The 25,669-nt window shown below is 37.2% G+C and overlaps 2 protein-coding genes and 1 long non-coding RNA gene across 4 annotated transcripts; 1 reads left to right on the top strand and 2 right to left on the bottom strand.

The window, feature by feature from the left end:
• The first annotated feature begins 8,972 nt into the window (after positions 1-8,972).
• LOC113278162 lies at positions 8,973-11,764 on the top strand. 2 transcript variants are annotated; one of them, XR_003325334.1, is made up of 6 exons: positions 8,973-9,099; positions 9,195-9,294; positions 9,391-9,455; positions 9,541-9,643; positions 9,808-10,295; positions 11,217-11,764. It is a non-coding gene; the product is annotated as an uncharacterized LOC113278162 (long non-coding RNA). The 2 variants fall into 2 exon arrangements; XR_003325333.1 differs by having other exon boundaries at positions 9,541-10,295.
• Positions 11,765-12,642: 878 nt separating this feature from the next.
• LOC113278161 (protein argonaute 10-like) lies at positions 12,643-14,958 on the bottom strand. Its single transcript, XM_026527074.1, has 7 exons — positions 14,911-14,958; positions 14,145-14,221; positions 13,731-14,034; positions 13,413-13,625; positions 13,213-13,329; positions 12,982-13,089; positions 12,643-12,841 (listed from the first exon to the last, which is right to left on the bottom strand). Exons 4-7 carry the CDS (start codon positions 13,416-13,418, stop codon positions 12,803-12,805), a joined length of 270 nt encoding a protein of 89 aa, XP_026382859.1. The 5' UTR covers positions 13,419-13,625; positions 13,731-14,034; positions 14,145-14,221; positions 14,911-14,958; the 3' UTR covers positions 12,643-12,802.
• Positions 14,959-23,239: 8,281 nt separating this feature from the next.
• On the bottom strand, positions 23,240-24,517 carry LOC113280090 (putative disease resistance protein At3g14460). Its single transcript, XM_026528739.1, has one exon. The coding sequence runs from the start codon at positions 24,515-24,517 to the stop codon at positions 23,240-23,242; it is 1,278 nt and encodes a 425-aa protein (XP_026384524.1).
• Positions 24,518-25,669: the final 1,152 nt, after the last annotated feature.

Genomic DNA, 25,669 nt, shown 5'->3' with positions numbered 1-25,669 from the left:
AAAGGAAGGGCATTCAAGGCTATTACCAAGGGCAGTGCATGTCGTGGAAAATGATCCAAAATATGAAAAGGGAGAGCCATCAACTCCAGTCCCGGCAAAGTTAGTAGCTGTATCAAGTGGAGATCAAGAGTGGATCGATCAACAAAGATATGAGGATTCAAGATGAAGGAATTATGAGCCACGAAGCTACAACACGGGATATCAACAAAGAAACAACCAAGGGCCCAGATTTGGAGAGCGAAAACCAAATGCACCAACTTTTGAAGACATAAAGCTCCCTAGGCTTAACACAACTGTGGAAAAGATGTGGGAGGCAATAGTATTAACAGAGGAGATCCCACCAACACTAATTTAGGAAGAGATCCACCTCCGGGAACTAGGATTCATGAGTTCTGCAGATATCATCGATTTCACGGGCATCATACAAATGATTGTCAAAACATTCGACGAATTATACTTCGTCTGATAGAGTAGGGAAAACTCGCGCATTTCCTAGAAAATTATGTACCACCACCACCACCACCTCGTGAAAATCAGCAGATATACCGACTTGAAATAGATCAAGGAACACAAAGTACGAATTGTAATACGATAAGACATGCAACGAAGAGCATCCAAAATTTTCATGACAACACACTCAAGAGAGTACATAAGAGGGACTTCAAAGAAAATGAAATATTGAGCATCAATAAGAAGGAACTGTTGGAGGAATGGCATAAAAGAGAAATAACATTCTTAGGAAAGGATGCACCTGAAGGAGGAAATTCTCACACAAACCCTTTGGTTATAACTTTGAATTTTGGGAAATACTCAAGATGGGAAGAAGATCAAGCCGAGAAGGCAAAAATATGGGCAATTGACAGAATCTTGGTGGATACGGGGAGCTCGGTTGACATACTCTTTTATCATACATTTAGAACTATGGGATATAAGGACTCGGATCTCGTACCATCGACGTACAACATATATGGATTTAACGGGGTTGCGTCTAAACCAAAGGGAGAGCTAGTTGTAAAGATTTTCGCTGGCGAGCTGGAAACGAAAGTCACAGTCTGCGTGATAGACGTAGACTCATCTTACAACGCTCTTATAGGAAGACCATGGATACACGGGATAAAAGCAATCGCATCTACATATCATCAGGCCATACGGTTTCCTATGCCGAGTGCAATTGGCGAAATAAGGGGAGATCTTAATGACACACAAGATTATATTAAAAAGGATGTCCATAACTGTGAGGAGAAAATAAGAAAGAAAATAAAACAAAAAAAGAAGGCATGCGAAGAAAAAAGAGCAGAGCGGTTGATGGTATTCACAATTAGGATAAGTGAAGAGCTAGTTGCGACGCAGAAAGACATAGAAGAGGCGGAGAAAACAATGATGGACGGTGAGAAGAATCGCGAGATGACTCCAGAAAACGGAAGCCAAGATGAAATAAATCAAAGCGGAAAGGCGAAGAAGGAAAAAAAGGCTGAAGAAAGTGAGGTCACGAGAAAGAATTCCCTGCCATAAAGGAAAAACGAACCTCACGAGGAGGAGCAAAGACAAACAACTCCAAGCGCAAAAAAGCATCGATACAAGAGGCTGAGGGAAGCTTCGAATTACGTGATTCTCTAGATAAGGTAGGAAAGGATTGTGAAGAAGAAGAGATAAAACGATTAAAGAAAGAACTCTATGAAGAACGACGAAAGAAGGAAGATTTGGTGAGGGAGCGTATAAGGTTGGAAAGGCAAAATGAGAAACTTGTAATTAAGAACAATCATCTAAAAAGGAAGCAAGCGGAAAGTAATGCACAAAAAGGAAAATATGCTCCAGAAAGGGCATTAACAATTGATGGAAGTCGCGAATACCGGCGAGAAAACAAGGGACGAGGATAACAAAATGAACGGGAAGACCTAAAAAGAGCCATAGAGAATAACAAAAGGGAATTCCGAGAAACAGAGTATCTAATGCAGCAATCAATGATGGCCGGTGGAAAAAGGAACAATATCCCAGTGACAAAAAAGACAACCAGACTGCAACCAGAATTAATGAACAAATGCGCGAAAAACGAACCATGCAAGCCGGAAATAGCGGCACTGTTCTCGTTAAAGAAAAGGAAAAATAAAAGTTTACGAAGTCTAGTAGCGAGATGGGATGTGATTTCTAAAGAACTAAAATGAAGAATTTCAGAGGAAGATTTAGTCGCTCGTTCATCTATGCGCTGTCAACTAGGCAGCCATTATTTCCGACTTTGTTCGAGATCAGGAACGAAGTGAAAATGAGGGAGTTGAAAATTTTCCAATCTGAACACATTCGCATGGAAGAAGAACACTGATAATCGAGGAAGGGTCGTAGGAATAAGATAAATGTAATTATTTTAATCCTCAATTGATAATGTATCAAATTTTCAAAGGATAGCAATGAAATTTTGATGAATCGTATCATGAATATGAATTTTCATACTTGCAAGATAACAAAAGAAAGATGAGACCTCGCGTTAGGAGGAAAATAAGATTCACGAAGTAGACAGTTTCTAGGGAAACTTAAAACCTTCGCCTAGGAAGGCTGAGAATCCACGGCATGCACCCTAGTTCGGTAAGGGATGCAGAAATATATGACCAAGGCGCCGACGTATTCGGTTGAGCTGCGGGTGCCTGAGACGTCTGGAGCGTTACCGACCATGTCCGTATGGCAAGTATTGGCTACGATGCACTCGATTCCAAAGAAACCTCACTTAGGGTGTGACTTCGTAACCCCAAGCCATATCGGCGAAGGTGATAAGAAGTCACGAAAACAAGTGAATGTCGTAATAACTGGATGGGAGGATACCAACATGCATGTTAGGGTTAACCACCTTGAAGGGGCAATAAGGGGGAATATAAAGGGATGGAACCCTCCAGATTAGGGAGCTGTGTGACCAAAAAAGATGGCAATGTCATGGGACTAACATTCATGGGAATGGCTAGACCTGTCGCATTGTCGCGAAATGGGGAAAAATAAATGTTAAGGTGAGGTTGATGGATTATGATTCGAAAGGGTAATAAGCGCCTGAGACTTCGCCGAATTAAAATCCTTAAAGAAGGATGAGGCACAATAAGACCTTAATTAGGAGGCGCAGTAATACCTTGTATAAAGTAACATGTAACAATCGGAAAGTAAATAAGAACTAACTACAACGAGACACTTGATGAATTCCAAAAAGAAAAGAAGGCAGATAACAAATCTAGCGATATTCAAAGTTTGTAAAGCCGCAATAAAGGAAAAGCAACCAAGGGAAAGTGATAGTTTGACTTGTACGACCTCGCCTTGATCGGCTAATGCTTAACAAGAACAAGAGGCAAGTATATACTTTTACATTTTATGTTCTTCTTTAGCATTATCCTCGCAAGACTCAGCGTTCCGCCAAAATAAGACCCTGTCAAGAGAGGCAAAGGCAAGAGCAAGTGAAATAAGGAAGTTGAAGAGGGAGACAACGTGAGAAGCGTAGACGAAATTCAATATAAGACGCGGCGAAGATGCCTAGTGAACCCCAGGGGAAGGAAGGAGCTCGCAAGATTCAAACCTTATAGAGGCACAGTTGGGGAGGTATGGATTAACTTTACGCCATACCTCGGAAATACACAAAAGAATAAGAAGCATGTATATACTTTAAACTTCATCATTCTTTTGAGTATTTCTTCGGTAAGTATATACTTGACGAAATAGAAAATCATAATATTGAAAGAAAATTCAATCAAAAGATTACCCAAAGAAATTAAGATGTTTTGCCCCCCAAGCTTGGGAGCGACAAGAAAGATAAATTGCTTCCAAAATAATTAAACATAAAACTAAAATATGAAGGAAGAAAAACTAAGATTGTCGTTGAAGAGGGATGTCGTCAGAGAAAACATCACCCGCTTCACCAGGACCAGCACCAGTACTGACAGAGGCACCCTTGGATTATTCCTCCTCGCCCTTTGCCTCGTTGATCTTCTGTTCCTCTCCGTCTTCGCTGAGCTTCTCTTCTTCGCCAGAGATGATCCTATCGTCCTTTGGTTGCTCATCATCATAGAACACCTCCAGAGGAAAGACAGGATGAGGAAGGCCATCTTTGTCGAAGAAATTACCAAAAAGAGAAACCAGATAGTTCTGGGTACTCTTGCAAGCTAACTTTGCTACCTTCGCAGAAGTTTTGATCATCTCGTCCATATCAGCATTCAAATCACTGACCTCATTCTTCAAGCGAGAAACCTCTGTGTGAAATTCATCCCTTTCACGGGAAAGGCGAAGGACTTGGCTTTTATGACGATCTTCAGATTCTGCAAAACCAAACAAAACTATATCGAAAACTAGAAGTTTGACATAATCAATAGTATTCCGCACTGCACCTAAAGCTACCTTCCATTTGCAAGATAGTGGTGTTCAAGGTTTCTTGGACATCGGTATGCAGATAATCCAGTCTGGAGATCGTTAGATCCGACTCGTGAAGTTGAACACATAACTCGTGGTAGGCATTGTCCCAACCTTTACCGTAACCCGACTTTGAGGTATCTTTGTCAGATTGAATGACAAGATCACCCTTGTTCTTACGAGAATCTGCGGACTTGGTTTGAGAAAAAGATTTGATAGACCTCGGACGAGATAAGTTATCCATATGAGCTTGAAGAAGTTCCACTTTCTTCTTCAGACTGTCGATCTCTTCGTTTAAACCAGCTACCTTGTTACGATATTTGCGAAGATCAACCACAACTTTAGATTTACTATTGATCACGCGCTCGTTATCTTCTTCCAATCTCCTATAGGCATCTAATGACGAGGAATGAAGGTTCCTCGAAGTAGTGAGGCAATTGCTGACCCGTTGAAGTTCAAACTTAAGACGCTCATTCTCGTCGTGAAGATGATAATTTAATTCCTCGTTACGAGAACAATCAATATACAAGAGGTCCACTTGTAAAAAAAGAGTCTCGACCTTCTCATTCAAAATCAGGTTCTCGGACACATAAAAATCATTTTGGGTCACGAGGTTCAGATTCTCAGCACAAATATCTTCTAGCGAGGCAGATGCTTCGGAGGAATCTATTTGGCGTTGCATACAACGAGCTTGACGAAATACAAAATAAGAAAATAACAGAAGTAAAAGCAAAGACAAAGAAAGATTTTGCGAGGGGAGGGAACTTACTTAGAAGCTTCTCTATCTTCTGGCTCTGCTTGCTGGAATGATCTTTTTCCTCTTGAAGCTCCTTTGTCAAAACTTTGATTTGAGCCTCGTCCCTTTTTGCTTTCTCGCGAACAAGTCTAATTTCCACGAGGCTGTCCATGTGACGGTGGGCCTCCTGCGAATTGTAGAATCGAAACTCAATATATAAACCTTAGGACAGAAAGAAGGCATAACGGGAAAAATCATAAAAGGCTCACCTGGTTCATTAAAGTTGAATGTTGTTGGAGAGACAAGTTCATGGAGGAATTTAGTAGTACGTATGATTCTTGAGAAAGGAAGTTATCGGAACTAAAAGTCACCAGGGATTCTAAGGCACGAGACCTCATGGTTGGGTCTTCGCGAGCTTTGTCGTATACTTCTTGGAGAAACTTCATGTCCGGATCATAGAGAGGATTAGACAACTCCGACGAAGCCGCCTGCTTCTTCTTCTCGTCGGTAGAGGAATCCTCGGTAGACTTCTTCGGACGCTCAACCTGGGGATGAACAAGAGGATCATCTACTTGGGAAGGAGGAGTTGTGCGAGTCTAAGAAGGTTGAAGCTTGTGAGGAGTAGAAAGACTTGTAAGAATGACATAACTTCGAACTCCTGTCAAAGCAGCCAGATCCAAGACCTTTCGTTGCCTTTTGGACCCACCAGAAGGGGGGAAACTAGTCTGCGAGATAAAAAATTCAGCACGAAAGATGGCTAAAAGGATGAAATATGCGAAGTAACATTAATGACGAAGTAAAGATACCTGAGAAGAAGGAGGAGGTGGAACAGGATCATCACGCCTTTTCCCCCCCTTAGTTGACTCATGAATAGGCTGCTTCGCAAGGAGAGTGTCATCCTGTGAAGAATAAAAGTTTAGAATTTAAAGATATCACAAGAGGAAAATAATAGGCGGGGTAGATACCTGTTTGGAAGTTAAAGACTCGGAAGTAACAACCTTTCCCTTGGACGTCTTGAGAAGACCAGCGACGGGCATCACGAACTGAAAGAAAATGGGAACATAAGAACGAGTAGGGCCCAAAACGAGATAAATCATAAGGAAAAAGGTCATACCTCGGCTGGCACAGACCACCGAAGTTTCCAAAGATCGCAACTAGCGAGATAGCAATGTTTAAGAAGAGAGCCTTGTTGAGGAGCCCCGTTTTCGTCCAAACCCAAACAGAAGGGCCACCAACCACCAGAGGAAACATTGCCCAATCATCATCACAAGAGAGGCGAAGTTCGGAATCCACATCTAATATAAGAGCTTTGGTCGGAGCCACAACAAAATTTCGAACAAGATCAATGCCTCACTCCTGGTACTCTCTCATGCCGGTGAATTTAGCTGAGTGGTTGGTCACGAAAGAGTCCACATTAAAGTCGCGAGAATCGAATTCTTCTGCTGCTGATGGAACTTGCGAAGTACCATTACCTGAGCGAACCCTAAACTCGTTGGAGATGCGAATTGCGTTACTAGAGAGTTGAAAAACTCCACACTGAGCTTACTCAGAATCTCAAGAAAGATGGGGTTAGAAGGGTCGTAAAGCGGGAAAGATAATCCAGCCCTCAATTGGCCCACAGTAACGATCATCTTGTCGGCCGTCCAAGTATCCGAGTGAATCCATCTGTAATTCAGTTCCATGTCCTGAGTAGCAGTAACAGATGGACTCACAGAAGAATCAACAACGGGAGTTAGGGTTAAACCCATCTTTTGAAAATCCGCTTGGAATTCCTCAAGGGATTTGAGTGATGCAGTTGTGGAAACCTTCTTGGGAGCCATGGTAACGAAAAAAGAGTAGAAGGTCGAGAAGGGTAGCAACAATGGAAGGAGATGAAGAAAATGCAAAAACCAGATAAACACAGAGCAAAGGGAAAAATAAGAGGCAAGAAACCCCAGACCTAAGTCAAGATGAATATAAATGGTGTAGAGAAGATGACTGGCTCAGCGGGTTGACGAGACGTTCGAGGAATATCAACCGGCAATAGACGGTTACCCAGAGAACGTGGTCACGTGGAGGCAGGAAAGTGGAGAACATGGCGGCAAGGGAATCCAAAGCGGTTCTTATTCCATTCTCGAACGGCTCGAATAGAATAAGAAAAGGCAAAATCTGGGTACGCGAAATAGGTTCGCCACGTGTCGGACATAGAGGGAAGAAGTATGGCTAGAGAATCCCACTTAAAGATCCCAGTCAGGGACTTATCATTTCAAATGTCAGAATTACCTAGTCACCGATCGACCTCGCGAAGTACAAAAGGGATGCGAAGAGACTAACACGAAGAATCTAAGTTACGAAAGACCAAGTTAGAGTACCCAACAAGATATCAACGAAGAAATAGAAAGGGCGAAGTATAATAACTTGGCAAAAAAGATAACCTGCGAAGTAAATATATTGGGGAGCAAGAAAAGAGACAGGTGTCCCGACAAACCCATGTGAATATAGCGAAATAAGGGGAAAAACTTTATGGAAAATCGCCTGGGAGAAGTATAAAGCACTCCCGAAAGAATTCAACGAAGTAAAATGAGTTATACCCCATTAGGGTTGATTGGTCTATAAATAGAGGTCCTTGGGAAAGGCAAGGGGGATCGAATTTTGGAGAGAGAAAAGAGCTTAGTATAGTGAGAGTGATTAGAGTTTCCTTGTGTTAAAGAACTTGTATCTTATTTTCTTAGAATTTATCAATAAATATTTTCTAGTTTAAATTACTTATCATGTCCTAGATACCCCTCAAAATGAAGTAGAAATGAAATAAGCGGTTGTGATTTATTCTCTTTCACGATCTATATATATTTGCTTCATCGATCGTGTGTAAAACGTTATTAAATGTGTAAGCATATCCTACGGAGCGCGATATTTCATTTGCCTCTTATTTCACGATTTGTTAGTGTCACATTGGAGAATGAGAGGCTTAACATGTGCTGCTCAAGTGAAATGGTTGAAGATGTGATGCTCAAGATAAAAAAAACACAACCAAGAGGCCTATCATTAGCTTCTTGTATGAAATTTTCATCCCAAGCGTCACATGATCAGTTTTTTGGGTGAACTTTTTTTCCCAAGCGGCGCATGATCAGCCTTTTTGGTGAATTTTTGGTTCAGGCGGCTGAACATCAACCTCTCACTATGTTAGAATTAGTTGTCCACCGTGCAAGAAAAAACTCCTTACTCAACTTCCCACTAAGAATTGAGAGTCAATCACAACTTAGTCTTATGGTGCTTCAAAGCTCAACATTCATCATGGTGCCACATCACTTTCAATCATCATCCAGTCCATACGGTGATTCAAGATTCTTCAGGAAAGAGCCAAAGAAAAGACGTTGAGCGACCTACCAATTGGCACCCCAACATTGGAGCCGTTAGATATTGAAGTTTAGAAAGAATCTGATGGTTGAGATTGAAAACACCTAATAATTTGGCATTAATTGAGCGCCAAATGGTTTGGCATTCTAAATATAACCATTAGATTTTAATTTCTAACATAAAATCTGATGGCCAAGACTAAAAGCTCCAAACCAGTTGGCATTTTGAAATAAAAATCCAGCACTTTTGAAATAAAAATCCAGCACCAAACCATTAGTCGTTCCTGTGTTGATTCAAGATTGTGTTCGAACAAGTGCTTGAACCTTATGTTGAATCAAACCTTTAGTCACCCTTTTGTAATGGTTCTAATGTTAAAAGTTAGTAGAATATTTACCCGCTTTCACCGTTTGCCACCGCGTTAACACCGTTTAGAAGATCATCTTTCCAAAACGTGTATGGTGAGAGATGTATATGTTAAAAGGTTATTTTCATCTAGCGGGAAAGAAATTAGGTCAGTCAGAATTTGGGGAAAATGTTTTAGGGTTTAGATTTAATTCGATTAGAAGTAAAACAGAAGGCGATTCTCGTACTATCTTCTGATTTCTTCCGTTTGATCACAAAAGAATCGTTGATATGACGAAAATGAACTCATCCAAGTAAGTTATTTAGTATGTTTATGCTAATTTTAAGATTATGAATTTTGTTTCAAGTTTTTGATTGATTAACTGGGTTGTGTTTCTTCATCTGGTAGAGAAAGAAAGAAATCGATTTCCATTGAAAAAAGTCCCTTGACCAATTCATATGAAAACGTAAGGAAACAACGAATAAAAGACAATCTGAAACGATTTCAGGTAATATAATTAACGAATTTCATCCTCTCTAGATTTTCGGGGTATAAAACCCCCGATTTGGGTTTATTCTTATCTTACCCTGTTTTGAATTTCAAGGAATTGGTGTTTCAAAAATGGCTGGGGTTTTTCAAGAACAAGTCAGAACCAAGAAGTCTGTGGCCGTAAGTTGTGTTTTTCAAATGAATTTTCTTATTTGAACATGATATGATTTGATTCACTGATAAGGTTGGGGTTCCATCTTTTAAGGACGTAGAAAGATGAAAACAAGACTACTGGAAACCCTGCTGGTCCATTTAGACGATCTACACGTCTCCGGAACGAAGTCATTTGTTATCAGGAGCAGAAGCTAGTAAGACTAAATGACTAATTATATCTAGTAAAGAGTAAAATGTTGGGTGAGGTTATTATTATTGTCGAGTCTTTAGAAATGACCAATTCTTTGATTGTTTGAGGTTGTTCCTCGGCTCAGGTAAAATTTCTAAGTAGGATGAGGTCTATTTCATATGTCTGTAGGGGTTTCCGCTGCTCAATGTTTAGATGCTTCGACTAAACAAGTAACAATGTAATCAGAAGAGGAATTGCTGCTACAGCAGAAAAATCTTATCCGCTAAGGCGTGCAGAGATATTTCGAAGCAGTTTGTCGTCTGAAAACCCATCTTGCGTCAAACCACTGTATCCCTCAAATGTATCCAACGACTTTTATCTGGAAAGCTAGCAAGATGTTTGATACCGTAATTCTTAAATTTTTTTTGTCCACATTCAATGGAAATGCTAACAATTGGGTAATTGTTTCTTCCCATGTTATGTTCTTAAGACTATACCAAGTAAATTCTGTAATGATCACTTCGCTAAGGAAACACGGCCAATTGAGCTAGAATATCTACACCGCTCTATTCCGAAAAAAATTCACGGTTATTGCATGGAAATCTTTTGTTAGGGATCATGAGTTGGATGATGGTGATGCTATAGTTTTGGAGCTTATTCAGCCAAGAAGATTAAAGGTATCATCACCAACCAGCGGGCCTTACTTTTAAATTTATTACTTTTCTAAAATGCATCGCCTGATCTTCATTGTAGTATAGTGACAGATTAATGATTCATAAGTTATAAACAAAGATGAATTTGAAGGTTTCTATACAATTATGTTGGAGTTGTCTAGTTTACGGAGTTGTTAGAGTTGTAAATCTCTAAAACAAGTTAATAGAAAAATCTAGACAAGGTCAGTTAGTTAGTCGGTTGTACTAAGTGGTGTGAGTCTGAACTAGATAGTTTGAGATAACAAAATAAACCTCTATACAAAACTAGAGTAAGTTTGTATCAGTCGGTCAAATACTTCTATCTTAAGATGTTAAGAAACCAGTGAGTTATAGAAAGTCCTAGAGACTCTAGTTAAGCCTATAAATAGGCAGTGCTGTATCACTTGTAAAACTTGAGCAAGAGATTAATATAAGAAAATGTTTCAGAAAACTAAGTCTTGCTTCAGCATCTACTAGTTTACTAAGAGATCTATACGAGCAATTCTAATTTTATGCTCGTATACCTCCGAAGTTAGCTAGTTTTTGAGTTTTCTAAAAATTCAACACATTACCTAGTTGCAGGTTAGATTGATTTGCGTTTTCGGATAGTATCTACTAGAGATAAAAGATATGTGGTTTAAGTAGCTAGGATAAATGAATGAATGTAAACAATTTTTTTGGGCATATGCTAGATGTGAATATTTACCATTATCCCTTAATTAGTTGAACCGTTACATTGAAGGCAGGATATTAGGCTAAACAAAGTAACCCGCATGCGCTTGTTTGTTTTCAAATTTCTGAACTATTTACTCTGCAAACAAGCTTTTGTCCTTCATAATAAGGTTGTGATGAATGAATATGACGTATGGAGAAAATTTATACGATAATTGTGTTTGTACTGTCCAGGTACATGTATTTAGACTGGCTAATGGCAGCAGTGAAGCAAAAGCCAAGGAGATAAAGCAATCTAGAGAAAATGAACTTGTCACGAAAGTTAAAGATTCTGATGCAGATGAAGATATGGTTGAGGTGGATGCTGAACAAATATCCAAACCCAGAGAGAGAAGAACTCGACGAAATCTGTAGATTGTGATGCAGAATGAACAACCAGGTTGCTGCCCTCAAGACAACTAACATTTTAGTATCAGAAGTCGGATCAATAAATTTTGTAGTCCGCCTTTTGTGGGAAAAATCTGGCGAGATATAAACTTAGTTTTGACTAGCAGTACAAGCTTATTCCTGCTGGAAAGATATGTACCACTACAAGAAAAGTTGGATTAAGCGACCAGGCATTTTTGGTTGGAAAAGCCCATATTGAGTCGCTCTATCCCTTAAAGCGACTTAATTTGGCTCTCGCTCTGGAGTTGCAAAAGGTGGGATTTCAACAAGTCTAGAGCAGCTAGGCAATCGCTTTAGTAATCAAGCAACTATCATGTAGCGTCTTTTTTCTTAATTGTTTCATGGCTAGACCGACCTTCTTAGAGCAAGTAAAATAGTGATCGTTTTATAGCTAGACCACCCAAAATACAGCAAGTGAAACGCTGATCACTCCATAGATACACCAACGATCATAGAGCAAGTAAAACGCCGATCGCTTCATAGATAGACCAACCATAATAATAGAGCAACTGAAATACCTGAAGTTGGTTGCTTACGTTTTTGAGCTACCAAACTTTTTGCCGGCTACATCTGTTGTTCTGGTGCCGGAAATATCCGGCCGATTTCGATTTAGATAATCCCAAATTTAAATTTAAATTTAAATTACAATTAAATTGATACTAAAACAAATTATGAACCAAAATAAAAACTGAATCAAGTTTTTTTATATCACATAGATCAATTTACATCATTTCTTAAAAGAAAGACAATCTTTACAGGAACAAAAAGATTAAAAATACAAACTAATCATTTCTTTAAAAAATGATGATTACAATTTCCTTAATTTTGAAATAAAAAATGAACACTCCTTCAACTTTGTAGCACCAAGCTCATAATAAGAGATTCATACTGCCATCATTCTTGTGTTTAAGTTCCTCTCTGATCATTCATCATTGGGATCTTGATGGAGTACTCACACTCTAATAACATCATGAAAGGAATCAAAAGCACCGTGAGGGATTAGGCTGTAGCATGAGGGAAGTGATTCACATGATTATAGTCAGGAGATGGTGGATATATTTAAGAATACACATAGAACTGCATATTTCAATAATTTGGAGGAGATCCAAACAGTAAACAAGGCGTACCATCTAAAAAGTGAGGGCGAGGGTACATAACATAACTCTCATTGTCTGACAAATACATGGTGTCAAATTGATCCTGTATGAAAACATATAACCATGAATGTCAGCAAAACCATCAACAACATATCATAAAATGTAAAAACTGAAACGAGCTACGTGCTTTCAGGGAAATTTCTTGCATAATTGATGATGAGTGGACATTGTATATCTCACCTGTTGTATACGTTGACATACATTATCCCCCACTGATCATAAAGTCATCTGTTGTAAGCAGTGTAAACAACCAATCTGATTTAGACAATGAACCAACATATAAAACAATCTCATTCATCTATATAAAACAATCTCATTCATACAGTAGTTCCATGGCCTTGTAAATTTAATTTTATCAATAACAACTAACAGTGGAGATGTGTAAGCTTATTTACCCATGGGGAAGGAAGAATGCGAGCCCCAACTTGAGCAAGCTTATCACTGGTTTTTATTCCAGATTTCTTAGCGAATGGGTCCTCGTAATAAGCATTGTGGCGAACATTCTACAACAAAAACTTATTGCAAACAATCTTCAGGTAAAGAAGAATACTGAACACGCAGACAATGCAGTAATTCCTAAAAGTATACAAACTCGGCATAATATTTAGCTAAAATGCCAACATTACCTGCATAATATCTTTCACCCTTTCCCGTGGCCGCCCACATGTAACCTTCAAAAGAGCAGTTATTTGACGTTCATCGAGTCTTTTCGAGTACCTCTGACCCTCCACAATTTTACAAACCTGCATCGAAAAATATTATAGCACATTAAATGAAATGCATAAAAACTCCAAAGCTACAGAAAAAAGCTTGAGCATGTATCAACCTCCATGGAAATATGATTTGGCCTTTGTTGATTTCTAACTTGCAAACAGGGAAAATGTGTTCATTGAATAGAAAACCCATAAGTCTGCTCATACTTCCTCCATGAGTTACTTCAACCTTCACACCTCTAAGGGCCTTCTTGATATGCAGTCCAAAACCCTCACGCGAAGACCCTAATCCAGTGGGTTAATCCCAAGCTGAACTAAGCATGGTACTGGTACATAAAGCCATATTACAATGCTATTAGAAACAAAAACAATCTCATAAGAACTAACGTAAGGAAGTAGTAGTAACAGAAATAGTGAAATACTAAATGTACCTTTGTTCATTGATATTACCACCCATCCAAAGTAATGGAAAGAAGCTTCCACCATTGTTTACACTCCCACCACCAGTGCTGAGTGATGTGAAGGTTGATATCTTTGAGGATGATGAAGGCAACACTAAATGGAGACTAAATTAACGGACAATTTCCAACTGATTTGAGTCATTTCGGCTTATGCACTGCTCCTATTACTTAAATCCTTCCGTTATGTTAAGGATTTGGGAATTGTTCCTCCCTTGGAAAACTATATTCTGGACATTTGTTGCAGATTCCTATTGAGAACTAATTTGCCATGTTCCTGCAATTAACCACTTGCATAAATTAGCAAACCAACACAAGGTAATTGAGAAAATGTAAGAAGTCAAGCGACTTAAATTTCAACTCGTCAGAATTGCAAAACACTTCTACCTGGCAGAGAATAGTGCAAGGGATCACCTCGCCAAGACTTTGTGATAATCCCCTTCTAGCTCATCCCAACGTAAACACTATGAAAGAAACAAAAATGAATAAGTGACTACGAATGAAAGACTAAACCATATTCAATTCACCAAAACTTTAACAGCTTTACCCTCATCTCTCATGCTAACAATACAGAGAAAGACCTACTATAATCAACCATATTATCAAAGGCTACTGTAATCCAACTATATTATCAAAGAACTTCCTTCAAGTTACTGAATGAATTACACTATAAATCACTCCAAAATAATTATTTCTCAGAGGAATACTAACAAACACATAATAAGCATGGAACAAAATGTTTATCAAACAATCAAAATGAGATGCTTAAAGCCTCAGACAAGTATTACTAAAAAATCAGAGAAAAAAATCCCTAAAAACATTGATTTCTTTAGTTTCTTAAGCATTTTACTTTTAAGATCTTTCTAAGACCGAACTTCAGTGTTTGTATGGCCACGAAAAGAAAATTATAAACATTAAAAATGATGGGTTTTAACGACAAAAGGTATCTTGTACTGGATGCCAATTCTAGCTCCCTCCAGACAGCAAATTACCTGCTCAAATAAAATACCAAATGAATTACTCATTTCTTCAAATTTGATAACATAAAAGCACCACAAGCTGGAAATCAGACTTGACCATCAACTCTAGCATATTATGCAAACAGAAAAAGTCATATTCACTAAATTACTATATGTCTTGGATAAAAGAATACCTTATTTCCTGCTCTATAAGTAATTTTCCCATGGAAGTGAGAATTCAATGTTCACCATAGTGGTTTAAGTAATGCACCACATATAATGATTAAGCTTTCCTTTTATTAACTACAGTAAAGTATTGAGAAGAACAGTACCCGCTTCCTAACTGTAGATAATAGTCCATCATTCCACTGTTCGCCATTTAAGTGTCTCTCTGCAAATGAAGAGACTCTAATTTTTCATCTTGCTTATTTACAGTTCCTACTTCATTAAGCATGCACTTACTTTATTCTTTGCCTTCGCAGACAACTCGGTCCTCACCATTTTTGAAAACGTACAACTACAAAAACAAGTCCAAAATTAGAAACAATAACTGCAGCTTTTAACAAATGCAAAATGCTATGGGATTTCTAGATTTTTACATAGGGTGCTTGATACACTATGGCTTCTAACCGCACTAATATAATATAACAAAGATCTAAACACTCCAACAATGAAATAGAAATATCACTTTTAACATAACTTTCAAAGACTACATAAAAGTAATCTTTTATGATCGTAATCCTTCTACTAGCAAACTTTAACACAAAACTTAATCTATTTGAGTTCATTCATGATAACTGAACACAAACTGGAAAATACTAACTGACAGTAACACCAGTATATCAACAACAACACCAACATTTTGAAAAATACTACAAGCTCTGGAAAATCTAGATGTAATATCTAGCAATACCAACAAACACAAGCAAGAGCAATACACACAAAGCAAACCAGCAACATGAATCATTATCAAAATAACAGAAAAAATAAGCGACATAAAAACAACCATGAAATTTTAGAAAGAGCGGAGCAAACAACACCATTAGAGAATGCAAGACAGAGTATCAAAATAGCAAGATCAAATTTATTCAATCCATGCCAAAGCAAACCAGTTTTGTAGAAGAACGAAGTTAAAAATCCATACTTTTGGGTTTAGGGAAAAACTAAATAAGATTAGAGCTTTTAAATAAGATTCACCAAGCTTTTTTATCATGTTATGTTCACATTGAATGTCTTGTTTAGGGATTATAGATCACCATGAAGATATACAGAAGGTCCTAGTCTCGCAAACGATATTATATTCTTCAATTTCCAAAAACGAAATCGGAAAATTAACCAATTTATTACTAAAAACCCTATAGCTTGCAAATTCAGCAGCTAATCGAACCCTAGATTCCTCATATGTTCTCGAATTAAGGGAAAAATCAAATTAGAACTCTGTAAAATTAACAGTAAAATCAAACTAAAAACCAATAATTTTGGTTCTAGGGAAAAACTCAGCAAATCAAATAAAAACCCTAGTTTCAAGGAAAAAAAAACAATATCTATTAGAACTCTAAATCATAAATAAATCAAACAAAACGGAAGAAAATAAACCCTAATCAGGAAATTTCTACCTGAGATTGAGGTTTAAATCAGAAATCGGCAGAGGGTTTGAGGTAAGGTTGATATCTTGATTGGGTTTGATTTCTTATTGTTTGATTGGATTTGATTTCTTAATGCTTGATGAGGTTTTTCTTCTCGGAGACAGAGAGAGGAAGAAGAGAAAGAAATGAAAAGGAAGGTGAATGAAACTCGTTAAGGAAGGAGATGTTGATCTGTGGCCGTTAAAAGAAATGTTTTATTATGAAACCGTTAGATTACATTAGGATTTTGACTTAAAAAAAATCTAGTAGGACGGGGTGTTTGGGTGGGGAAACACAAAATCTGTATGAGTTTATATGTAGCCGTTAGATCAAATTTTAGACAATCCCATTGGTTTAAGAAGTGCATACGGATTGAGAAATTTAGTTAAACCAAACACAACTACCAACCGTTAGATTGACAATGATTTTATTTCCATAAATTTGGTTCGTTGGATTAGAAATAATTACCATAAAACCATTTTAACACACAATTTCTATGTGTTTATTTCTTATAAGATCAAATTGAAATGGTTCTAACTCCAAATTTAGCAGGCTATATCATAGAAATTTGTAAAGATGGATTTCATGTGTCAATTCTAAATTGAAATGTGTTTATACCTTATTTTGATTTAAAACTATCATACAGATCAAGGAGAGTGTGTTTTCTTTGTGCTTTCTCTTGGTGCTTCCGATTTGTATTGCGACTAGGCGCTTAGGTCATGAAGTATTTCTCTGAAACCTTAAACAAACCCTTTCCTGGAGACTTCAAGAAAGAAAGTGGCTACGAGCTCGAAACCTGGCTGGGAGTTGACTACTATAAGTCGGAAACTTCGTAATAACGATGAATCCAAATATTCATATATATAGGTAAGATTCAACGGCATACAAACCACGAACTGTCAGTGTCTGAAGTGGTTTTTAACTCCAATTTTTGCAGGATTTATCATAGAAACTCGTAAAGATGGAGCTCATGTGTCACTTCTAGCTTCAAATGTGATTCGAGAGATAATAAGAGGAAAGGGAAGTTATGTGAAGGAAAGGGTTTTCTTGTAGTAGTGGTTTTGCGGTTGATTACAAAGAGGAGAAGTGAGTTAAATCTCTGTATACCGAAGATTTGATTTGCAATAGGTTTTTCGCCATGGATGGAGGTGGTGGTGGTGCTGTGAAAGAAGAAAAGAGGTGGGTTGAAGACAAAATACAATGAGTTTTTCGCTTCTTTAGATTAGATCTCTGCGGATTTGAGAGAGTAAAGTGAAGGATGGTCATACGGATTAGGATATCTTTGGACAGTAGGGATTTAGTTAGGGCTTGTCATACGGATCAAGGAAAATGTGTTTTCTTTATTTTTTCTTTGTGCTTTCTCTTTGTGTTTTTGTGCTTTCTCTGTGTGTTTCCGGTTTGAATTTCGACTAGTCACATAGGTCATGAAGTAATTGATACTATTCATTATCGATAAATATGAAGGTCAGTATCGATTTGAACTTCAAATTTGGTATAACGGCATAGAAAGTATGAACCACGATGGTCCGGGAGGGTTCTGGCTTCAAACTTAGCATGATACATCATATTTATCGATAAATATGAAGCTCAATATCGATTCGAACTTCAAATTCGGTATAACGACATAGAAACTATGAACCACGAAGATTCAGGAGGGTTCTGACTTCAAACTTAGCATGATACATCATCAAAATCGATAAATATGAAGCTTTATGCCGACTCGAACTTCAAATTTGGTATAACGACAACGAAACTAAGAACCAAAAATCTCTAGGAGGGTTATGACTTCAAACTTATAAGGATACATCATTGAAATAGATAAATATGAATCTCAATGTCGATTCGTACTTCAAATGTGGTATAATGGCATACAAACTATGAACCACGAAGCTTCAGGAGGGTTCTGACTTCAAACTTAGCATGATACATCATCGAAATCATTAAGTATGAAGCTCAATGTCCATTCGAACTTCAAATTCAGTATAAGACACTATCATACTACTTGAATCAGCTTTGTCATTGATACCACCGCCCCTTTTTTCAAATTCGGTATAACACACTGTCATACTACCGAACTTCAAATTCGGTATAAAAAACTATCATACTTAATTTAACTTGTTATCCATCAATCTTACCCAATATCGTTGGACCTCATTCAGTTTCTCTTAGATAGATTGGTTTATCTAGTTATCCATTATTTTAACTGAATGTCCATCGACCTTTGTGTATTTCACCCTTAATATATCAATGTTATCCAATTCGCTCGACCTTAGTCAATTTCTCTTACATAAATTGGTTTATCCAGTTATTCATTATTTTAACTGAATGTTCATCGGTAGTTCACCGAGGATGGGAACTACTGACAGTAAATCGGGAGAATTGACCAAGTTCCACCGATTTTTTGAAAAAAAGGAATTAATGATATAATTTTAAAATTTTCAAGGTTTTGATAAAACACATATATCAATTTCATGTTAAATCATAGGAATCAGATTTTTCCTATTCATTCTTTTCTCTGTCCCAAATTTTTTTAATCACGAAATTAGGATATAAATAGTATTTAAGATCATAAATTGTGCTAATTACAAAACGAACAAGGAATACAATTTTTCAAATTTATCTGGCCAATAGAAAGCCAAGAGCTAGGTAATGATTGGAACAAATTCGGTAATTACCTTCGGTTTTCAATTAGATAGAATTTCGAGTAATGTATTAGAAATGGACGGGAATGAACAAGTGAATTATTATAGTAGAAAATATGTAGAACATATAAATTTTGGATTGAATACTACGAATGTGTATAAATCAATTGAATGAAAATGATTAGCAAAATGAGAAAGAATGGGAAACCCACCTCGTAAAATTACTATAGAACTTCTATTGGAAACCCACCTCGTAAAATTTCTACAAATCAAAATTAAACATCTCAATATCAAATATCAAACACTAGATTGGTGATCGCTTGCCTTTCCCATTATTAGAATCATCCACTTTCTTTTTCTGAATTGGTGGTTGCTATACCTTGGTTGCTGAGACAGGTTTTCAGCAGCCAAACATATTTTGAATTGCTGATACATGGTAGCTTGAAGTACATAACTACTAACCTACTATTACACTCGCTATGTAGTACTGGGAAAAATGCTGGAGCAACCCACAAATTTAATTAGTAGCTATGATTTAATGGGAGCATGTTAATAACAGCCAAAGTTTTTGGTAATTGCAAACATGGTTGCTTAACTATTAAAGCGACCAAAATTTTGAGATCTTGCTAAGATTTTGGTCGTTTAAACCAAGTTTTCTTGTAGTGTACTATGTAGTAAAATATGAATGTTCTCCAACAAATGCAACCATCAACAATCGTTTTGCACCGTAAATTAGCTAACCTAATGTAGTAGTAGAATTGTGCTGAAAGTATCCGTTATATATGAAAAAATCTTCAGTATTTTGCTGGTTTAATTTTTTTTTTCTTTCTAAATATGTACATGCCATGAGTAACAATTCAGCTCCACCACAACCTCCACAGTGAAGTTTTGGCGTTTTGCCCATCTAATCATCTTAGACTAGGCTTATTCTTGCACCTTGACCATAGAGACAAACTGAAGGGAATGCAAGGATATGTCTAGTTTAAGGATAATGATAATTTTATTGTAACCTTCACTGTGCATTTGTTAGAGGGTATTGCTAAAGTTGCTTATTAATTTTCTCCCATCTTAATTTCTTCTTTCTCAATTTGATCAATTGTAAAATTAATTGTAGTTCTAGCTAGTACTTCTATATACCAAATATCTATAGAAACTATTCTTGCTGGGGGTTCAACAGTTGGAATGGAAGAGATGAGAAACTACACTTGTTCGAGAAAGTGATTGGTTTTCGATTAAAAAAATCATGCCAAAATCATCAAAGCAATACTAAAATTGAGTTATAATTCCTTTTTTCTCATTTGAAACGATATTCTTCCCAAGGCTTGCAAGATTAATAGAGAAACACTAATTCAATTGTGGACAGCTGAAGGATTAATCCCTGATGAACGAGGAACAAGATTAAAGTCGAAACTTGGCTAACCAAAATGAGTGTAGTGCAAATATGTTATGCTCGTCAGTGTCGATCAATCCATGAAAAACAGATCTTGTTACCATGAAAATGGACGGTATTTATCAAGTAAATAAACTGAAAAATACGAAAACACCGTGTATAAAAGTATGACCGCCTAGGTTTTACCGTCATTTGATACAATAAACAAACCACGCCAACTCAAGAAAAGAAAACCACACAAAAAAGACACTCTCTTCAACTTCAACGATAGGTGCATCTGCTCGATGATCCTCACCTTGATGAATTCTGCACTACAGGGCAACGAGTAATGTATATTGCCGGCATAGAATCCCATCTTTGTGAATCCGGCAGAAACTGTAGTACCGGGCAGTCTGTCAAATTCAATGTCTGAAGACAGCCATTGTACGGGTTGGAGCCAATTGGTGCAGCCTCCTTCTCATAATTGTTTGCTTCAAATCCTTGAAACATATTGCATTTTTCAATTGTCATCTGTTGAAGATTACAATTGCTTTGGAGTAAGATCATTGGGAAGAATATAAGATCCTCTATGTTCTCCAGCATTAGGCTTGTCAGAGAGGTCTGGCTTCCTGCGATTAAGATTACCATCTTGTAGTCGATATTCATTAAAAGTAACATCCTCAGAGAATGAAATTCTTGACCTTTAGTGAGCATTGAACAGTTGTTGATTGTCAGAGTCTCAAGACGAGGGAAAGAACCTCTCAAATCCTTTAGAAGTGACATATCTATAAGCTGGAGATCAGTTAACGAAGAAATCTTCATATTCAAGCTCTCTAAAGGCAATCTTCTAAGATTAAGAAACCGAAGACATGGAAGATTATTCCCGATATCTTGTGGAAGTTCTTTAATCCTATCACAGCCAATTAATTCCAACGTTTCTAATTTCGGAAGACAAGAAGGATCACACAACCACAGAGGAAGCAACCACCCCATGAAGCTAATAATAACCAACCTTTTCAAACCAGGAGGAGGTTGGAGATCTTCAGCTACCATACAACTATGAAGACAATATAATCTAACATTTAAAATATCGGAGCACTTTCTAAGGTTTATAAAACCGAAAAACAGTATATAAAGAAGAACAAAACAAAGAAGAACAAAATAATTGATCACCCCTATTGAAAAGAAAAACCCAATTAAAAAAGAAAAGAAAAGAAAAGAACTTCTAATCCATGATAAATTGTCAAGGTAAAAAAGTTAGAGAGACTAATGCGCAATTTTCTTTGGGGAGACACTATAGATAAAAAAAGATTACATTGGAGGTCCTGGAAAAAAGTTTGTGTTCCGAAGAGTGAAGGCGGGCTGGGAATAAGAAATATAAAGACTACTAATATTGTTTTGTTAACCAAATGGTTATGGAGATACGGAGAAGAGAAAGCTAGCTTATGGAGAAGAGTGATTTATGAAAAATTTGGTGGTCTTGAAGATGCGTGTGTACCTAGAGATTCGAAGATAACTTATGGGTGGGGTTTTTGGCGAGGTATTCTTAATCAGTTAGCAAGCTTTAGGAAAGGGATGAAGATTTCTATAGGAAGAGGTAATAAAACCAAATTTTGGGATGATGTTTGGTGTCACGAAAAAACTCTTAAAGAGTTGTTTCCAAAGTTATGGAAAGTGAGTAGAAGAAAAGAAGCTTTAGTTGAAGACTTGAACAATGGAAGTGTAGAAAGGCCGTGTTGGAATATAGAACCTTGTAGAAGGCTTAAAGATCAGGAAATTCAAGAGGTGATGGATTTTTCTAGAATTTTAGATATTCAAGGAATGCTTACTGTAGAGGAGGATAGTCGGGAGTGGTTATCCAATCCGCAAGGTACGTACTCGGTCAATTCTTGTTATTCGTGGCTTATGCATGATCAAGGAAGAACGATACCCCAAAAATTTCCTTCCAAATACACATGGAACAAAACTAATCCTCCCAAAATTAGTTTCTTCGTTTGAGCAGGTGCAAATAAAGTTGTGCCAACTCTTTCCATGTTGTCGACAAGGGGTATCGCAGTGGTGAACTTGTGTCCTTTTTGCAATAACAGTGAGTGAGGAGTCGGTGGAACATCTTTTCCTTCATTGTTCTTTCGTATGGCAGATTTGGGAACACTTTTTGCAGCAGCTGGGAATTGCTTGGGCTCACCCGACGACTGTTCTTGAGTTCTTATGGAAGTGGAAATTGAAGCTATCTATAAAGCCACTTGTTTTCTTGAGGTACTGTATGCCTTTTGCTATTTGGTGGGTTGTGTGGTTGGAAAGGAATGACATTTTAATTGCTAAGAAACAAGTGAAGAAGTCTGTTAACTCTCTCATTTTAGATATCAAAATGTTGCTTCATAGTTGGTCGATTAATGTTGTTTCTTTTAGAAATATAAAACTTGATGATTTTGTTGTTGATTGGGCAAATCTGTTTAGGGAGTAGTCTTGCTGTAAGCTCTCTAAACTCTATGCTCATCTCTTCTTGTATCTTTTGAGGGTGCTATCTTAACACCCTTTCTTATTTATATTATCTTCGCCTCTTTCAAAAAAAAAAAAAAATTGTCAAGGGATATTCATCCTTGAAAGACACATTCCAATCTAGTGTCAATGCACGCAGGTTGCGTTTCCTCTTTAAATCTGCTTTCTCAGCATCTTTTAGTTGTGCAAACATGCAAACTGAAGGTGCGAAATAACCAGCGTATCAAGAAGGTCAAGGTTTCCAACCTCTTCTAAACCATGCTCCTTTGTTACTGAGTACACCAAGGATTCAAGGCGAGCAAGTTCTCTTATACCCTCTGGTGTTTCCGGCTGCTGCATATGTGTGAAGATTCTAAGCTTTTTCCAACTTTTTACCTGTTTGGGAAGCTCACAAATCGGAAAGATCCACAATTTCAAGATTGCTGAGCTTATCACATGACTTGGGTAATACTTTCACGTTACGCCCAGTTACGTTAAGGTATCTTAACTGACTTAATGCTCCAAAATCTTCTGGTAATACTTCTAATTGTGGACGATCTATGAAAACAAATTCCCTCAGACTATCAAGACCTTCCACACTCTCAGCTAAGGATTTTAATTTTGGACAGTTATGGACGTCTAATATCTGCAGATTGTGAAGGCTAGAGATGAAACCCGGTAGTTTTTCGATAGGTGTACAAGATATATCAAGAAATTTTAGATAATTCAGACGAGTGATGGAGTTGGGAAATGTTGTTAAGAAAGTGCAGTTATTGAGATCCAACCTCTGCAAATTACAGAGACTGGTGACAGAGTCAGGTAGTTTATCGATACCAGTATATGAGAGATCAAGGTTTCTTAGATTTTCCAAAGATCCCACACCCCTAAGAACATTTAGAAAGTTACGACACCCACGTAATACCAACGTTTCCAAATAATATAGTTCATGGATGGATATATCATTCGTCACCTTACTAAGATTAAAAGAGGTGATATTAAGGTACCTCAATTGCTTGAATTCGCTACTCCAGTTTGATAACTCTGACAAGTGTGCACCCAAACCACGCAAATATAAAACACGTAACTGGTCATTGCTTCTGAAACTCTGGAGATCCAAATCATTGCCTGATTTAAGGATGATAATTGTGCGCAGCTTCTTTGCATCACTTAGTGCAGATGTTGGAAAGAAATCTTCATCAAGTGTTAACCGTAACCGATGAATTTCGGAAACGCTGGTTAAGTCACTTAGATTAAGAGATATGCATTCATTATCCCCAACAACAGCTTGCGCAAGATCGTGAACATGATCATGCATCGTACATGTATTTATGTTACCTACTTCGTTCCTCTCTACACCAACGAAAAATTTGCACGACAACAAACTCTCAAAATATTCGTTTCCAATGTCTTCTTTCGATCTTGTGCCTCGTTCATCAGGAATGAATCCCTCAGCCATCCACAATTGGATTAGTGTTTCTCTATTAATCACGTAACCCTTGGGAAAGATTGAGCAATAGGAAAAACACCGTTTCAAATGAGAAGGAAAGTGATCATAACTCCATAGTATTGGCTTCATATCTTCGGTACCATATTCTTTAATTGACAACCAATCACTTTCTGGAACAAGTGTAGTTCTTCCCAGCCCCTCCATTCCAATTGTTGAACCGCTGGCAAGAACCGCTTCCATAGTTATTTGGTATCTGGAACTAGCTAAAATTAATTTCAAAGTTAATCAAATTAAGATCAAAGAAGATTTAACATAGTTGTTTATGTGTAGTGTAGAATTCAGAGTTTTGCTTCTTATATATAGAAAACGAAGAAAATTAAGGAAGAAAATTTCATTATGGTCGTGGATTGCATGTTCTGGCCAGATAATACCACATCGGAATGGTCAAACTTTGATGGTGTTGATCACGATCTTTTTATTTAATTTTTTCCTTAAACTATTAGGTTGCTGATTTTTCAGCTACGTGGTAATGCTTAGTTTATCATCTTATCTCTTCTAATACTTGATTTCTTACGTGGTAATGGTATGATGAACTTTGGTATATATTCAGTAGTCATGTGCTCCACTGGAATAGTCAAATTTTAGAAATAGTTGGATACAATTTAAGAAGTTATTTTCTAACTTAATTAATTAACTCGAAAACCTAAAAGTTAATTTTCAAAACAAAATAAAATGACTTTTAAAAGTGAAAGTTAATTTTCTTTACGAAGCAATTTGTTTCTTTACGGAGCAATTTGTTCTTGCGATTGATTTTTATTCGTTAAAAACACTTTTATTTCCAGTTTACCAACTACAAACGCCCTTTTAATAGTGTTACCCATAAGTTGTCCAGTTTTATTTTATATATCTGCTTGGTAGGTAATATGTACAGACCACAACTTCAATTCGTTTTTAATGCCTTCTAGTTTGCTGTTTCTTTTGATGCTGTGATATCTTTACATATGCACCATACAGCCCACACAAAATGAAATTTTGAAAATAAATAAATAAACAAACTAGCGAAGGAGCTATTCGGAGTGTTAAGCTAGATAATCAACCATCCCAAATTCCGACTATATTTTAGTCATTGCCTAGCGTTTAGCTTAGCAAACTATTCATCAATTAATTAAATATAACCTGTGGAGGATGGCATATTTCACCCAGTGCAACAATAGAATGGTCAGAAGTTTAGTAATGTTCATCATGATCTCTTGGGTGGTAGGTAATAATGCAACTTCTTTAATTTGTAGCTTAAACAATCAAAGGGAGCCAATTCTTGGTTGATTCGGTTTGGATATTTTTCTTCTATTATAATACTTAAATTTGTGTGGAGTTTCGGTGCCCGGGGAATGT

The sequence above is a fragment of the Papaver somniferum genome, chromosome 5 (assembly GCF_003573695.1).
Source record: "Papaver somniferum cultivar HN1 chromosome 5, ASM357369v1, whole genome shotgun sequence".
NCBI lineage: Eukaryota > Viridiplantae > Streptophyta > Magnoliopsida > Ranunculales > Papaveraceae > Papaver > Papaver somniferum.
This window is presented reverse-complemented; position numbering and strand designations above follow the sequence as displayed.

Coding starts and splice junctions, on each gene's coding strand:
- LOC113278161 (XM_026527074.1), bottom strand. Junction 13,090..13,212: donor GGGTGAAAGATATTATGCAG/GTAATGTTGGCA, acceptor TTTTTGTTGTAG/AATGTTCGCCACAATGCTTA. Junction 12,842..12,981: donor GCATTCTTCCTTCCCCATGG/GTAAATAAGCTT, acceptor TGTCTAAATCAG/ATTGGTTGTTTACACTGCTT.
- LOC113280090 (XM_026528739.1), bottom strand. CDS start 24,517: ATGGAAGCGGTTCTTGCCAGCGGTTCAACAATTGGAATGGAGGGGCTG.